This window comes from Odocoileus virginianus, chromosome 12, assembly GCF_023699985.2.
Source record: "Odocoileus virginianus isolate 20LAN1187 ecotype Illinois chromosome 12, Ovbor_1.2, whole genome shotgun sequence".
Lineage (NCBI taxonomy): Eukaryota > Metazoa > Chordata > Mammalia > Artiodactyla > Cervidae > Odocoileus > Odocoileus virginianus.
In genome coordinates this window covers 66,330,383-66,344,850 of record NC_069685.1, presented here as the reverse complement: position 1 = coordinate 66,344,850, position 14,468 = coordinate 66,330,383, and the positions used below count along the sequence as shown (strand labels likewise).

Here is a 14,468-nt window from a genome sequence, read left to right as displayed (position 1 = left end):
TGAGTAAACTCCAGGAGTTGGTGATGGACAGGGAAGCCTGGGGTGCTGCAGTCCGTGGGGTCGCGAAGAGTTGGACCTGACTGAGCAACTGAACTGAACTGAACCGAAGTGGTGGGGGGGGGCGGGATACCGGACGCCTCCTGGTGGGTGCTCTGTGAGCAGTCGTGCGAGGCTTGCTCGGGGCAGACAGGGGTGCATGCTTTGTATCCGCCCCAGTCCACGCGCGACCCTGGGGCCACGCAGGAGCCAGCGAGCCCGGCCCCACGGAAGGGGCAGGAGCAGGGCTCGGCCGATCGCCAGACCGCCCGTGGTTCGGCTCGCCGCGTTCCGACGCGGCCTTTGAAGGAACGTCCCGTGGCCCCTGCGTGCGCCCTCCGCGCCCTGCCACAGCGGCTGCGTTTCCCTAGGGCGCACACAGCGCGGGCCGGCGGCCAGGAGGGCGCAGGCTCACCGACCCCCGGAGCTGCCGAGGGAGAAGCCGGGGACCCGCGGGGGTGCCGCGTGATCGGGCCCAAGGCCTCCCGAAGGGGGCGTGTCCCCGCGGTCCCGCCCCGGCCCCGCCCCGCCGGCGGGGACCGGCGCCGTCGCCTCCTTCCCGGAGCCACAGCCAACGTCGCCGTCGCCGTCTCCGACTCGACTTGTCCGGCTCCGCCGCCGCCGCCGCCGCCGCCACCATGCCCCGGGGGAGCCGCAGCGTGGCCTCGCGGCCAGCTAGGTAGGAGCCGGCGCGGGCGCCGGGCAGCGGGCGCGGGCGCGGGCTAAGCGCCGCCCGGCAAGGACGCGACAGCGTGACCTTGGTGACGGCCGCGCCATCTTGGCGGGGGCGGGGCGGGGGGCGCGCCACCGCGCGTCTAGGACGGTGGTTGCCCGGCCTGGGGTCCGACTAGGAATGACCCCACTTCTCCCCGCATCCCACAGCCGCCCCGCCGCGCCCTCTGCCGCCCACCCGCCTGCGCACCCGCCGCCCTCGGCCGCGGCCCCGGCCCCCGCCCCGTCGGGCCAGCCCGGCCTGATGGCGCAGATGGCGACCACCGCCGCCGGAGTGGCCGTGGGCTCGGCTGTGGGCCACGTCGTGGGCAGCGCCCTGACCGGAGCCTTCAGTGGGGGGAGCTCAGAGCCCGCCCAGCCTGCCGCCCAGCAGGTGAGCAAGGGCTCAGAGGAAGATGAGGCCCGACACAGCGCGGGGTGATGCGCCAGTCCAGAGCCGCCCCAAGAAGGGTCCTACTGGTCACTCAGCTGTTGGCCTCGGGTCACTCACAGGCAGGCTCTCTCAACCCATCCCCTGTGGCCAAGGTCCCTAGAACCCTGTAGACAGACACCAACCCAGCTCTTTAAAGATGGGGAAACCGAGGCCCTTGGGGTCACAGACGGCCCAAAGTTGCCCAACCCTAGTAGAAGGGAGGGCTGTTGGAGCTCCTGAATGCCCGCTCTCCCCTCACCCCCTATCCCCCAGGAGGCCCCTTCCTGCGCCCAGGGGTGACTGGTAGTCAGTGAGTTTGGGCCTGCTGACCTGTCCCCCACTGGGCACCGCACCAGTCCTGAGCCACATTTGGGCTTAGTGATGGGGTCAGGGATCACGAGGATCAGCGTGGCTGAGCCAGGAAGGTGTTAGAACCTGTCGGCCTGGAGCTCAAAGCAGCAGCGCCCTGGGCTTTTCTAGACCCATGTCCCACCTCCCACCCTACCTGCTCTGGTTCCCGCACCACCGCAGCAGTGGCAGGGGCTTCGAGAGGGCTGTGGGCTCACCCTGTTTCAGGGATGGAGCCGCTGAGACCTGGGGCACACTGCCTGCTAGGGACCCCTGAGGCATCAGAGCCAGGGGTCTGCGGAGGGGCAGCCGCCACCCCCAGCTTCGGAGTCCTCTCCGGGGTTTCCACCCCGAGCTGACCCAGCTGCCTCCTGTGCTGTGCCCCAGGCCCCGGCGCGCGCTGCCCCGCCGCCCCTGCAGACGGGGCCCTGCGCCTATGAGATCAGGCAGTTCCTGGACTGCTCCACCACCCAGAGCGACCTGACCCTGTGCGAGGGCTTCAGCGAGGCCCTGAAGCAGTGCAAGTACAATCACGGTGAGTGCCCGCTGCCTGCCCGGCCCCGGGGCAGGAGGGGCGGTTCACTGCTCCTGCTCCTCCTGGGTGCTCCCGCTCTTCCCGGGTGCTCCTATGCTTCCCAGGTGCTCCCACTTCTCCCAGGTGCTCCTGCTCCTCCCGGGTGCTCTTGCTCCTCCTGGGTGCTCCCACTCATCCTGTGTGCTCCTATGCTTCCCAGGTGCTCCTATGCCTCTCGGGTGCTCCTGTACCTTCAGCCTGACCTCCTCTCTCTACAGGTCTGAGCTCCCTGCCCTAAGAGACCAGAGCAGATTGGGTGGCCAGCCCTGCACTCACCTTCACCCCCCTCCCACCAACAGCCAGACCACGACGTCAGATTGTACCCACTGAGCTGGGACCCGGAGTGAGGAGGGGGTCCCTCACCTCACAGATGATCTGAGATGAAAACGTGCAATTAAAAGCCTTTATTTTAGCCGAGCCTGCTGTGTCCCCTCTTGTTGGACTGTCTGCAGGGGGCAGGGTGGTGGGAGATGGAATTCCTGCTGCGGGGTGGGGTGCCGACCCTTCAGCTGCTGTCCCAGGTGCGGAAGGCGCCCTTGTTATCCTGCGTAATCCTATAGGCAGCGCTGACCGGATGGTGAGGCATTAACTACTGACCTCAAGCCTCAAGGGCATCCGACTCTGGCCGGCTGGAGACCCCGGAGGAGCATGCTGCCTCCTCTCAGGGACCCCCGCCCCTCCACCCTTCTTGTCTCTGGGGGCCCCACGGTGGCCTCATGCTCTGTCGGTGACCTTGCCCCTCTTGCTGATGCAATTTCCCCATAATCGCAGATTCAGCAGGAGGAATGCTTCGGGCCTTTTCACCTGACCACACGAGCAGAGGTCACGGCCAGCCCCTTGGGATCTCAGTCCGGCTCGGCCACTTGGCCGTGATGTGCCAGTTCACGGGGCCTGCCGGCAGAGGAGCAGGCCCTTCAAATGCCATTGCACACTCGGAGCTGCTGCCTCCGCTGAGTTCGTTCAGTGTCTCTGCACGGAGCACCCACTGTGTACCAGGCCTTGTCCCACGTCCCCCCGTCACCGAGCCCCCAGCGGGCTGATGGGGGCCTGTCCTCGGGTACAGCGTGTCTCCGAGGGAGGCTGACATTGTGGTCCACCTCTCAGCACACACATCCGTCCGTCCCCTGGGAGGGGGGTCCTATTTCTGGGCGTGAGCAGCCCCTCTGGGGTCCATGTCTCTTCCTTACCTGGCTCCAGGCCCCGGCTCTTGGGTGCAGGACAGCAGGGAGCCCACCCTTCGGGGCCGTGAAGGAGGGCCTTGCTCCTGGTGGCCACGCTGAGTGCCCAGGTGCCACCTCCGGCCGTCACCCTGGGGGGGCAGGCCCGACCGCCAGCGCAGCTCCTCTGTGAGGATCAGGATGCCCTGCCTGAGTGCGCGGGTGGGCAGGCGCCCCCACCCCCAGGCTCTCCTGTGACACTCACCAGCCAGCTCTGGACACCACGCATCCAGGTTCTCCAGGAGGGACTCATAGCGCATGGGGTCCCCTCCCTCCCCCTCTGTGGAGGGAGGGAGTCTGATCACTGGCTGGCTGGTGGTCCTCAGCGCCCCCCCAACTCTGGACATGTTTACCCCCCCGCCTGGGCTTAGGACAGGGCACTGGATGGGAAGGACAGGGCTGGGTCCTGGCCAGGCTGGGGACTCTGCAGGGCATGGGTGCCCCGTGGATGCTGTCTCTCTTATATTCCAACGTCACTGCAGGGGGGCGTGAATCTTGGACCCCACTTACTGATGATCTGCACCAGGACATAGGTTCCCCGCTCCTGCAGCGGGGGGCTGGCCACGGAGGGCGCCGGGGAAGGCCCCTTCTCCAGCCCCTCCACGAGGTTGACCAGGTGCCCGTCCTCAGCCAGCAGGGCGATGGTTGCTGGGAGGGTGGAGAGGGAGGCAGGGCAGGGATGATACTTCCCCTGCCAGGGTGGGGGGGCCCTCAGCTGGCCCTCCAGCACCCGTTGCTGCCCCCTCACCGTCAGGGGGCACCTGGCACCTCTGCCTCAGGTGGGCGGTGAGGGTCCCGAGGCTGCACCAGATGTTCACCAGCTCCCAGCAGCCAGCTGCGGGAGAGGGTTGGAGGTGGGTGCATGGCACCCACCCTTCCCCCCAGACCAGATGCTCTGCCTCCCTCCTGCCTACGGGGTCAGGAATGTACCCCACTCCATCTCCCCAGACGTCTGAACGACTCTTGCCTCCACCATGCAGCCCCCCACCCCCATCCCGCACCAGCCCCCCCACCAGAAGGCCAGGTGCCCCATGCCCCCGAGAGCTGCAGGACCCCTGGCCAGCGAAGAGATGGGGCAGTTGGAACACACGCTCCCCCAGCGGCGCCACGGCAGCTGTGTGGCCCAGAGGAGCCTGCCTGCCTCGCCCAGGACCCAGCCTGGGCGGGGATTTTCCTCAAGCAACTCCCCCCAGACTCATCCCATGGGCACCCCCTTCCCCACACTGCCTCCTCGTTCTCCCCCCTCCACAAGGCAGAGGGAACGTACCCCCACCCATCTGCCAGCACAGGGGACCCCCTGTGACTTACCTCCGAACATCACCATGATAAACATGGCCGTGGTGGGGACAGACCCCTCGGACCCTCAACTTCCCACCTGGGGAAGGAGCTGGGGTGGAGCTGGACTGCAGGGTGGGCCCTGGGTAGATGCTGGTCAAGGGGGTGATGGGTGGGTAGGCTCAAGCGGAGCTCCTTGCTCAGCCCAGGGGCTCTCTGCAGCTAATCCAGGGTCCTCGGCCTTCTCCTTCTCCCGCTTGCTGGATCAGAGAAGACTGAGGTTCCCTCCCCTGCCCCCTCAGCCAGCTTCCAAGCTGGTTTCCATGACAGTGGGAGCTGCCAAGAGGTCTGAGCAGGAAATGCCTTCCCCCCAGTATCTGGGTAACGGCGTTTGCAGGGGGTCCGGGCATTCCCAGTGCAGGGCTCTAGCAGGGGTTGGAGCCTCGGGCCCAGAGGTGTCCAGAGACCACTGCCCACACCCCCCGCCTCCGCCGCCCACAAGGAGAGACAGAGCTCCCAGGAGGGGAGTGGGGAAGGTTCCTGGAGGTGGGGGCATCCCCAACCTTGCAGGCCCCCTTCCCAGGCGCACTCCCGGCCTCCTCCTCTTCTGTCCCCTGTTGTTATTGAGGTATGATTGGCATACGGTTCACAGCCACCCTTCGACGTGTTCTCCACAGTCAGGATACAGAACATGTCCCTCATTGCCCCCCAAACTCCCAGCCAGGCTGTCACGCAGAGGGAGGCGGCCGACGGGGCAGGGCCTTGCACTCCCTGCGTGTGGGATCCACAGGGGTTGTCACTGTGTCGGTGGGTCCTTCCCTTCATCCCAGGAGGGTCCCCCTGCCTGGAGGGGCCATGGTCTGTGGATCCGCTCACCGCCTGCTCTTTGGGTCATTTCCCGTGTGGGGTGATGATGAGGAAGGCCAGTACAGACACTCGCCTGCAGGTCTCTGGGTGAACAGGCATTTATTTCTCTTTCTCGAGGGCAAATCCTGGGAGGGGGGTGCGGGCTGTCCGGGGAGAGCATGTTTCCGTTTGTAAGAAGCTGCCAGCATCCTCCAGCGTGCTGCACCATGCCACGGCCCCTCAGCGTCTGCCTGTGGCCGGGCCTCTGGGCTCAGGAGAACGCCTGCTCAGCGGGCCTGCCCGCCCGGCCGTGCCCTTCTGCGGGCAGAGCTCAGCGCAGGAGAAGAGAGGAGGCCCAGATCCCAGCGCAGCCCACCAGCATTGCTGTGCTTCCCTCGGCGTTCATACCTGGACAAAGGACGAGAAGCGCTGGCCTCAGCCCCGCGCAGGCAGGTTAGGGGGAGGACGCACTTCCACCGCAGCAGGCGCTCAGAGGCGCCCGGGGGGCAGCGTTCCCAGACTCACAGGCCAGCGCTTTCTCCCCAGGGGACCTGTGGCACGGTAGGGAGCGGCTGCGGCCAGATGCCCGCCTGTGCTCTCGGCTCCAGTCACCACCCCTCTGTTCGCCAAGGGGTTTCTGTCTTTCGAGCTGACAGGGGGAGTCCTTTTGCCTGCAGTGTCACAGAGGTGCCATAAAGAGGGGCCCACAGTGGGAGCTTTGTAACGGTGCGGAGGGCTGTTACAGGTCAGGGAGGCACTTGAGGGAGCCTTCTGGGGTGGCGGAGATTTTATAAAGTTTGGTCTGGGTACAGGCTGCAGGGATGTGTGTGTGTGTGTGTGACCCTCGAGCCACATGTGTGAGGTCTGTGCACGTGACCGTACGCATGAGACCTCGGTGAAAAGCAGCCACCTGCTCTGACTGCACCTGTGGATTTCCGGCTCCTGCTCTCAGGAGGCCCCACGGCTTTGGGGAGATGGCACCGCCCTCCCCCCGTCAGGGGGCTGATGATTTGCATGCCGTGTCGGGGTCCAGCGGCCTCCCTCGCGTGGAGGTCCTGAAGCACCTGGAACACCGCCTGCACAACAGCGGACTCCCGCCTGCCTCCCTGCCTCCGGCCATGGCCTGCCCGCCTCTGGCCCTCCTTCTGCTGGGGGCCCTCCTGGCAGGTGAGCCCTCCCCAGGCCTGGCTCACCTGGGGGTGTGTGTGTGGAAGGCAGCACGGGGCTCTAGAAGACCCTGCGGGGAAGTAAATTGCAGTGGGCAACAGGGATGGTTTCCGAAGGGGCTGTGAGGGGGAGAGATCTGGCCTCAGTTTCCCCACTGGTGAGTGACCAGATGGCTAGGATCCCTTTGGACTCTGACTCTGGTGGGGGGGTGGCGGGTCTCAGAGACCGGTCACCTATTCAGTTTTTCAGAGGGGAGGCTGGTGTGGCCTAGTTACCGCCCCGCAGGGCCTCAGGGACGAGCTACCCCTGAGAAGGTCTCCAGTAGTCAGTGGCTGGAGACTGAGCTGATGGATATAGTAACGGCCCAGGAGGCTTCTTGAGGGTGATCAGCCTGTAGCCAGGTTTCGGACAAGCCAGTGTGACCTAAGTGATGGGGGTCTGCAGGGCAATGGTGAGGGTGGGCAGCAGGAGGACCCAGAGGCCACCAGCCCACCCTCTGAATTCTGGACCCTTAGCTGCACATGGCTCCTTGGGAAGATGGGGCTTAAGGGTTGCCCGCTCTGTGGCCCACCCAGTGCTGATTCCACAGTACGAGCTGTGAGCTTTTGGGAGCAGATTCTCCTGGGGAGTCTGACCCAGGCTTTGTGGGGCAAGGGCTGGAGGGAAGGGGCCCAGGCCAGACCTGAGTGTGTGTCTCTCAGCCTTCCAGCCAGCCCTGACCAAGCCAGAAGCACTGCAGGTCTTCCCAGGCCAAGTGGCCCAACTGTCCTGCACCATCAGCCCCCGTTACGCCATCATCGGGGACCTCGGCGTGTCCTGGTATCAACAGCGAGCAGGCAGCGCCCCCCGCCTGCTCCTCTACTACCGCTCAGAGGAGGACCAACACCGGGCCCCTGGCATCCCGGACCGCTTCTCCGCAGCTGCGGATGCAGCCCACAACACCTGCATCCTGACCATCAGCCCCGTGCAGCCCGAAGATGATGCTGATTATTACTGCTTTGTGGGCGACTTATTCTAGGGGTGTGGGATGAGTGTTTTCCATCTGCCTCCCACTTCTGCTCCTGACCTTGGGACCCTCTCTCTGAGCCTCTGTTTTCCTCCTCTGTGAAATGGGTTAATAATATTCACCATGTCAACAATAACTGCTGAGGGTCCTGAGATCCCTGCGTCCGGGGGTGTGGGGGTAGGGATGATCCTGGGGATTACTGCAGAAGAGAAAGCACCTGAGAACCTTGGCATGGGGCCCAGCCTCCCCACCAGCCCCCAGGGGCTCAGACTGGTGGCTCTTGCCTTTCTGTGAGGGGAGGAGCTGAGAGAAAGAGGAACCAGCCTTCGCTAGTCCTGGCTCTGCATGGCTGGTTGGGGTCCAACACTCAACGGGGGCGACTGGACTGGGTCTTCGGGAGCTCCTGCCTGCTCCTGGGTAGGGCAAAGAGGCAGGTGTGAGTGTGTGCATGGGCACTCAGAGGCACCTGAGGGCGCTGAAGGCAGGTGGGCAGAGGGCAGGGGCGGCATGGGCGGCAGCCCTCCTGGGGTGGAGGGGCAGTCTTGCCACCAGGAGCAGAATTTAGCCGTGGGAGCGGGGGTGGGGGGTTGAGGAACACAGCTCTCTTCTCTCCTGGTTCCTCTAAGAGGCGCCACCTGAACAGGGGGACCACCCCTCAGATGCACGAGAGGGTCCCGCCCAGGCGCCCAGCCATCTCCTGGGCTCTCATCGGTCTTTGAGGGGATGAGGTGGGTAGGCGGGTCCCGGGCTCCCCACGAAAGGGGCGGGTGGAAAATCCCAACAGGGGTGATGGGCACGCCTGCCCTTCTCCCGGGGACCCCAGCGCCACCCCTGGCCTCCGGCCGGCCCCACCCGCAGGACAGGTGCCTGGTCGACGTCCTCCCAGCCGGCCGGGACGCGCTTGGGGACCGCCCGGAGAGCCGCGCGCCCACGGGACTGGCCTCCCCGACTCCGAGTCCTGCGTTCAGGCGGCGGGACCAGTGAGACGCGGGCCTCCGCGCGGCCTAGAGCGGCCCCGGAAGTGCCGCGGGCGGGGGCGGGGCCCGGTTCTCGGGGCGGGGCCTCGGGCTCGCTTCAGCAGCCGCGGCCGAGCGAGGCCACGGGCGCGGGGCTGGAGGCGCTGAGGTGCGGCCCCGCCCCGCCAGGGAGAGCGGCCCCGCCCCGGCCCGGGAGAGCGGCCACCTGTCCCTCTGGGGGCACAGGTGTGGGCGGCCCCCGGCGCTGGGAGCAGGTGCGGGGCCGCGGCCACTCTCGAGCCTCCAGCCCAGAGGACGGGCCCCGGGGGCCGGCCCGGTGCCCAGGCCCTGGGAGCCCCGGAGGACGGAGTGACAGAGGCCGGAGGAGCCGGGAAGGCCCGAGAGAGGTGGGAAGCGCGGGGTATCAGACCTTGGGTATTTCGGCCTCAGAGCATCGGTGAAAACATTGCTGGGCACAGATAAAAGGGTCGCCAACTTTTTCAACACGGCGGAGACTTTAGCAGGGAGCTGGCACCTAGGGGGAATGGAAAAACCAGGACTTAGCAGGTGGGTGGAGGTCACAACTCCCCAGATCCTGAGGAAGAGGGGCCAGCGGGGCGGGAAAATTAGCGGGAGAGGAGCTTTCAGAAACCAAGGGAATGAAAGGGGGCTTGGGAGTGGGGAGGTCGGTTATCCAGCGCCCCTGTGAGTAAGCAAAGGCTGGGCCCTGTATCGTCACATCTTCCAGCTCTTCGTGAGAAAACCTACAGAGTTGTAAATACTGTGTCAGCTGAGTCAAACAAATAAGGAAAAGCTTGGCTCTTAGAGAACCAGGCACAACACGTCTGTGACAGGGTCTCCAGGCTGCCCATTTGCAGTCTCTGAAACAGAGGGTTTTTTGAAAAGGAGGTCTTGGGGCATCTGCCAGAATTGGGGGGGGGGGGGGGTGGCGCGGAAAGTGAAGACCCAGAAGAGAGGGCTTGGCCAGCTGCAAGGAGGTCACTGGACGCTGGAGCTGAAGCGCCAGCTGAAAATGGAAACTTGAAATCTGTCTCCGTGCCAGCCACAGGTCGTATGATTTTCCTTGGCGACGTTCAGCGTCTTAGGAGCTGCCGGGGGAGGCGGGTAGTTCGTGGCGGGTTGCAGCAGGGCAGGAAGGTGAGGAACGTTAGGCTGGTCAGAGAGCTGGTTGCAGTGACACCCATAGGTGGGCCCGCTAGAGAAGGCCTAAGTAAAGAAGGTCTAAGCTTAACGGGGAAGGGGTGGGCCAGGGTGGAAATGGGGTGAGGTTTGAGGAGAGGGAGCGGTGGAGATGGGGGTCGTGAAGAGGAATGGGAGTGAGCGTAGACGTCTGGAGGATGCTTTGGTTCTATGCTTTTTTCCACACCTGGCTGAAAATTCACTGAAAACAAAACAAATCAACCTATGCTCTGTGACAGCCTAGAGGGGTGGGAGGGAGGTTTAGGAGGGAGGGGACGTATGTGTACCTCTGGCCAATGCATGTTGATGTATGGCAGAAAGCAAGACGATATTGTAATTATCCTCCAATTAAAGATAGAATAAAAAATCCCAAACACAACATTGTAAATCAGCTAGACTCCAATAAACATTTTATTAAAAAGATTCCAACTAGGAATGAGTTCCGCCGTGACTATCCTGATTAATTTCCTGTGTCTTCTTGAGGCCATTCCTCTCTGAACTTCCGTGTTAGGGTAAGTGTACCTTTGTATGGAGTCCTGAGGAGTAAATGAGACATGCTTGTAGAAGGCCTAGCAGTGCCTTGCACACCGTAGGTGCTCAATAACCTCAAGTTGTCATCGACAAATTCTGGTACCTCAAGAGTCTCCTTGGAGCTTGCACAGTTTCTGAGTGGGGTCCTGTGGGGCTCCCTTGGGGCTCCACAGTGGGGTCGGGGTGCTGAGTGGGGGTGTCCTTCTCTTGTCCCTATGAAGACATCCCCTTCAACATAAAGCAGCTCTGCTTTTGTTTGTTGTATTCATTTATATCTCCTAGATTCTTATTCAGGCAGTCGGTTGTGTCCAACTCTTCCACCCCACGGGCTGCAGCACACCAGGCCTTCTGCCTTCACCATCTCCTGGAGCTTGCTCAAACTCATGCCCATTGAGTCGGTGATGCCATCCAACCATCTCATCCTCTGTCATCCCCTTCTCCTCCTGCCCTCAATCTTTCCCAGCATCAGGGTCTTTTCAAATGAGTCAGCTCTTCATATCAGGTGGCCAAAGTATTGGAGCTTCAGCTTCAGTATCAGTCCTTCCAATGAATATTCAGGATTGATTTCTTTTAGGATTGAGTGGTTGATCTCCTTGCAGTCCAAGGGACTCTCAAGAGTCTTCAACACCACAGTTCGAAAGCATCAATTCTTTGGCACTCAGCCTTCTTTATGATCCAACTCTCACATCCGTACATGACTACTGGAAAAAACATAGCTCAGAGATAATTGACTTATTTGAATACAAAGTTCTTTGGCAACAAAATAAAAGTGTGGCAAGCAGTACTAACACAAAAGCAAATGTCTTTTCCTCTGTTGAGTCATTTATTTATTCAATTTATGTGTGCATGTAGAGATGAAGCGGTTGTGCTGGGAGCTGGGGCTTCCAATTCAGAGGAACCCCAGACTTGCCCTCCGGGAGCTCACAGGCAGTGCTGTGGGGGGTCCTGCCAGGATGCCTGCCCTGCGGGTGCCCAGTGTGTGATGGACCCATGTCCTGAGGTCACTAGGGTCATGTGCCTGAGATTGTCAGGGTCTGAAGGTGCAGAGAAGAGGGCGCGTTTGGACTGAGTCTGGAAAAATGAGCACGTGGCCACGTGAGAAGCCTGTGGTGGGGGGACCAGTCAGGCGGAGGAAAGAGTAGTTCAGGCGGAGGAAAGAGCAGTTCATACGAGTTGTGGAGCCGGACGCATAAGGGTGTGTGGGAGCAGGGGATGGGGCCACAGGGCTGGGCGTGGAGGGTGTGAGCTGCTGCAGGCTCCTGAGAAGGGGCACGCCACCATCAGGACTGTGTGTAGGCGTTTTACCCTGGTGTCCACGTAGAGAACAGATGTGGGAGGGAGCGGGGAAGCTGGAGATGGGCATCCATCAGGGTCAGCCTGGAGAGAGGCAGAGACCCCTTCAGTGAGGCCTCAGGACATGGATGGGGCGGGTGTTGGGATGATCTGACTCCCGGGTTCCAGCTGGGGCTCCGGGCTGGAGGGGTGCAGCCCACCCACAGGAGGCAAACGAGTGCTCTCCCAGCAAGACCCCAGCCCCCGTGTTCTCTGGGGGCCGGACTCCTGCCCCTTTTCCAGAATGGCTCCCTTTTGTGTCCTCGCCCATCTTGCCGGCACCCTGAACCTTTAGAGTCTGGACACTAGTGTGCGGCATTGTCTGTCTGTCTCTCTGCCTCCCTTGCACTTATTTCTGGTAAGTCTCTGACTCACCAAGGACCGTCTTCGAGGGCAAGGTTGTGTCTTTGGTTCTGTCTCCTTTGGGCTCTGGCACCTGCTCGGTGCTTGACCTCCTGACTTGACTGTGTCTCTTGTTTTCTTTTCAGAAGCCAAGAGCAGTTGTGTGTGTCCCAGACAGATCCAGCCACTGGGATGACTGGACCCTCAGTGGAGATCCCCCTGGCTGCCAAGCTGGGTGAGGCTTTCGTGTTTGCAGATGGGCTGGACATGCAGACAGACCTGTTCCCAGAGGAGGACCTGGGGGCCCCTTTTCTTCAGGGGAGGGCTCTGGAGCAGATGGCCGTCATCTACAAGGAGATCCCTCTCGGGGAGCAAGGCGGGGAGCAGGATGATTTCCGGGGGGACTTCGATCTGTGCTCGAGCCCCATTCTGCCTCAGAGCGTCCCCCCAGGAGACAGGGCCCAGGACGATGAGCCGTTTGGCCCGGCCTTCCTCCAGAAATCAGACCCGACTGCATACCGGATCACGGGCAGCGGGGAAGCTGCTGATCTGCCTGTCGGGGAGGCGGCGGGCAGGGGGGACTCAGGGCCCAAGGGGCCGCCCAGGACCGCGCAGCCCGCCAAGCCGTACACGTGTCGGGAGTGCGGCAAGGCCTTCAGCCAGAGCTCGCACCTGCTCCGGCACCTGGTGATTCACACCGGGGAGAAGCCCTACGAGTGCGGCGAGTGCGGCAGGGCCTTCAGCCAGAGCTCGCACCTGCTCCGGCACCAGGCCATCCACACCGGGGAGAAGCCGTACGCGTGCCGCGAGTGCGGCCGGGCCTTCCGCCAGAGCTCGGCCCTGGCGCAGCACGGGAAGACGCACAGCGGGAGGCGGCCCTACGCCTGCCGCGAGTGCGGCAAGGACTTCAGCCGCAGCTCCAGCCTCCGCAAGCACGAGCGCATCCACACCGGGGAGAAGCCCTACGCGTGCCAGGAGTGCGGCAAGGCCTTCAACCAGAGCTCGGGCCTGAGCCAGCACCGCAAGATCCACTCGCTGCAGAGGCCGCACGCCTGCGAGCTGTGCGGGAAGGCCTTCTGCCACCGCTCGCACCTGCTGCGGCACCAGCGCGTCCACACGGGCAAGAAGCCGTACGCCTGCGAGGACTGCGGCAAGGCCTTCAGCCAGAGCTCCAACCTCATCGAGCACCGCAAGACGCACACGGGCGAGAAGCCCTACCGCTGCCAGAAGTGCGGCAAGGCCTTCAGCCAGAGCTCGTCGCTCATCGAGCACCAGCGCATCCACACGGGCGAGAAGCCCTACGAGTGCGGCCAGTGCGGCAAGGCCTTCTGCCACAGCTCGGCGCTCATCCAGCACCAGCGCATCCACACGGGCCGCAAGCCCTATGTGTGCAACGAGTGCGGCAAGGCCTTCCGCCACCGCTCGGCGCTCATCGAGCACTACAAGACGCACACGCGCGAGCGGCCCTACGAGTGCAACCGCTGCGGCAAGGCCTTCCGGGGCAGCTCGCACCTTCTCCGCCACCAGAAGGTCCACGCGGCCGACAAGCTCTAGGGCTCCGCCCGGGGCGAGGGCACGCCGGCCCTGGCGCCCCTGGCCCAGCGGGCGGACTTGGGGGGGCGCTGGGGCGGAGCTGGGTCTCCGCCGGCCGCCTCGTCCTCTGCTGTGACCCCGGGGGTTTGGTTTTGCCCTCCATTCGCTTTTTACAAAATGCAGAGGAATAAACGTCAGAGGGAGAAAACGGGGTTAGGCCCCCTGGAGACATCCGGCGAGCTCTAACCTTAGGCACTTGCAGAAGTGAAGCTGGCTTGCGGTCCAAACAGACCAGGGAAGTCCAAAGTCCAGGGTCGCCTTGGCCACTGCGGGGCCGCTCGGGGATGGGGCGGAGGGGGCACAGGAGGGCTTGTCCTGGGCTTTGGGTGACGGCGAGGCCCCTGCGCCTCTCAGCCCTCTGCCTGGGTTGGCTGAGGGCAGGCCTGGCTGTAGGCCCTCCGGTGGAGGTGGAGGCGCGGCCAGGCCGATGATGCCTGCCTGGCTTAGCCAGGCACAGGCCCCTGCCACCAGGAGTAGCCCTCTGCCAGACCCGGGGTCCAGGCTGGGGCATCAGCAGGGCCTCTGTTCTGCGGGCTGGGCAGCCTGTGCTCTGTCCTCCGAGGATGAAGGGATCTGGTCAGAGAAGTCTGGGTTCAGGCTGCAGCTGTGGCCCCTCCTGCCTTGATGACCTGGAGGAAGCCCCACAGCTCCGTTTCCTTCTGGGAGAGGTGGGCACGTTGGGAATGCCACGTTCCCCTGGGGTGGGGGCGGCTGTGCAAGGCTCCCATTCAGACTGCGACCGGGCACTCATGAGCTTTGTCAAGTGGCAACTGAGGACAGAGACCCAGGGTGGCCCCCGCCCCCGCCCCCCACAGGGGAGACACAGGCCTGGTCTGGTTCCCGAGATGGCAGGGCCCCTCCGCCTCCCTGGGTGTGGTGCCCGGGGTTACGGCACCCTGCA

General features: G+C 63.6%; 4 protein-coding genes and 1 long non-coding RNA gene across 10 annotated transcripts; 3 read left to right on the top strand and 2 right to left on the bottom strand.

Annotated features, from left to right (window-relative positions):
• Positions 1-417: 417 nt before the first annotated feature.
• CHCHD10 (coiled-coil-helix-coiled-coil-helix domain containing 10) lies at positions 418-2,519 on the top strand. The gene is made up of 4 exons (XM_070475659.1): positions 418-715; positions 919-1,141; positions 1,916-2,063; positions 2,321-2,519. Exons 1-4 carry the CDS (start codon positions 675-677, stop codon positions 2,338-2,340), a joined length of 432 nt encoding a protein of 143 aa, XP_070331760.1. The 5' UTR covers positions 418-674; the 3' UTR covers positions 2,341-2,519.
• Positions 2,492-5,197, bottom strand: C12H22orf15 (chromosome 12 C22orf15 homolog). 3 transcript variants are annotated; one of them, XM_070475656.1, is made up of 6 exons: positions 4,628-5,041; positions 4,068-4,154; positions 3,830-3,967; positions 3,525-3,599; positions 3,290-3,446; positions 2,492-2,668 (listed from the first exon to the last, which is right to left on the bottom strand). In XM_070475656.1, exons 1-6 carry the CDS (start codon positions 4,650-4,652, stop codon positions 2,608-2,610), a joined length of 543 nt encoding a protein of 180 aa, XP_070331757.1. In that variant the 5' UTR covers positions 4,653-5,041; the 3' UTR covers positions 2,492-2,607. The 3 variants fall into 3 exon arrangements, with proteins under 3 accessions (XP_070331757.1, XP_070331758.1, XP_070331759.1); XM_070475657.1 differs by lacking the exon at positions 3,525-3,599 and having other exon boundaries at positions 4,628-5,197; XM_070475658.1 differs by lacking the exon at positions 4,068-4,154 and having other exon boundaries at positions 4,628-5,193.
• Positions 5,198-6,385: 1,188 nt separating this feature from the next.
• VPREB3 (V-set pre-B cell surrogate light chain 3) lies at positions 6,386-7,749 on the top strand. The gene is made up of 2 exons (XM_020907352.2): positions 6,386-6,607; positions 7,309-7,749. Exons 1-2 carry the CDS (start codon positions 6,415-6,417, stop codon positions 7,623-7,625), a joined length of 510 nt encoding a protein of 169 aa, XP_020763011.2. The 5' UTR covers positions 6,386-6,414; the 3' UTR covers positions 7,626-7,749.
• Positions 7,525-8,581, bottom strand: LOC139037842 (uncharacterized). The gene is made up of 2 exons (XR_011490775.1): positions 8,466-8,581; positions 7,525-8,026 (listed from the first exon to the last, which is right to left on the bottom strand). It is a non-coding gene; the product is annotated as an uncharacterized lncRNA (long non-coding RNA).
• ZNF70 (zinc finger protein 70) lies at positions 7,855-13,719 on the top strand. Of its 4 annotated transcripts, none has more exons than XM_070475631.1 (2): positions 7,855-8,098; positions 12,121-13,719. In XM_070475631.1, the coding sequence occupies exons 1-2, from the start codon at positions 7,959-7,961 to the stop codon at positions 13,526-13,528; spliced, it is 1,548 nt and encodes a 515-aa protein (XP_070331732.1). In that variant the 5' UTR covers positions 7,855-7,958; the 3' UTR covers positions 13,529-13,719. The 4 variants fall into 4 exon arrangements, with proteins under 4 accessions (XP_070331732.1, XP_070331734.1, XP_020763071.2 ...); XM_070475633.1 differs by having other exon boundaries at positions 7,964-8,030; XM_020907412.2 differs by lacking the exon at positions 7,855-8,098 and adding an exon at positions 8,669-8,976.
• Positions 13,720-14,468: the final 749 nt, after the last annotated feature.

What these genes read in the sequence shown, in the direction of transcription:
- C12H22orf15 (XM_070475656.1), bottom strand. Translation starts at nt 4,652, where the DNA reads ATGTTTATCATGGTGATGTTCGGAG. An exon ending in GTGCCAGGTGCCCCCTGACG is followed by an intron (nt 3,968 to 4,067) that starts GTGAGGGGGCAG and finishes CCACCCTCCCAG; the next exon opens with CAACCATCGCCCTGCTGGCT. An exon ending in GTGGTGTCCAGAGCTGGCTG is followed by an intron (nt 3,447 to 3,524) that starts GTGAGTGTCACA and finishes TGATCCTCACAG; the next exon opens with AGGAGCTGCGCTGGCGGTCG.
- CHCHD10 (XM_070475659.1), top strand. Translation starts at nt 675, where the DNA reads ATGCCCCGGGGGAGCCGCAGCGTGGCCTCGCGGCCAGCTAG. An exon ending in CCCAGCCTGCCGCCCAGCAG is followed by an intron (nt 1,142 to 1,915) that starts GTGAGCAAGGGC and finishes GCTGTGCCCCAG; the next exon opens with GCCCCGGCGCGCGCTGCCCC. An exon ending in GCAGTGCAAGTACAATCACG is followed by an intron (nt 2,064 to 2,320) that starts GTGAGTGCCCGC and finishes CTCTCTCTACAG; the next exon opens with GTCTGAGCTCCCTGCCCTAA.
- VPREB3 (XM_020907352.2), top strand. Translation starts at nt 6,415, where the DNA reads ATGGCACCGCCCTCCCCCCGTCAGGGGGCTGATGATTTGCATGCCGTG. An exon ending in GCTGGGGGCCCTCCTGGCAG is followed by an intron (nt 6,608 to 7,308) that starts GTGAGCCCTCCC and finishes TGTGTCTCTCAG; the next exon opens with CCTTCCAGCCAGCCCTGACC.
- ZNF70 (XM_070475631.1), top strand. Translation starts at nt 7,959, where the DNA reads ATGGCTGGTTGGGGTCCAACACTCAACGGGGGCGACTGGACTGGGTCT. An exon ending in CCTGAGGGCGCTGAAGGCAG is followed by an intron (nt 8,099 to 12,120) that starts GTGGGCAGAGGG and finishes TTTTCTTTTCAG; the next exon opens with AAGCCAAGAGCAGTTGTGTG.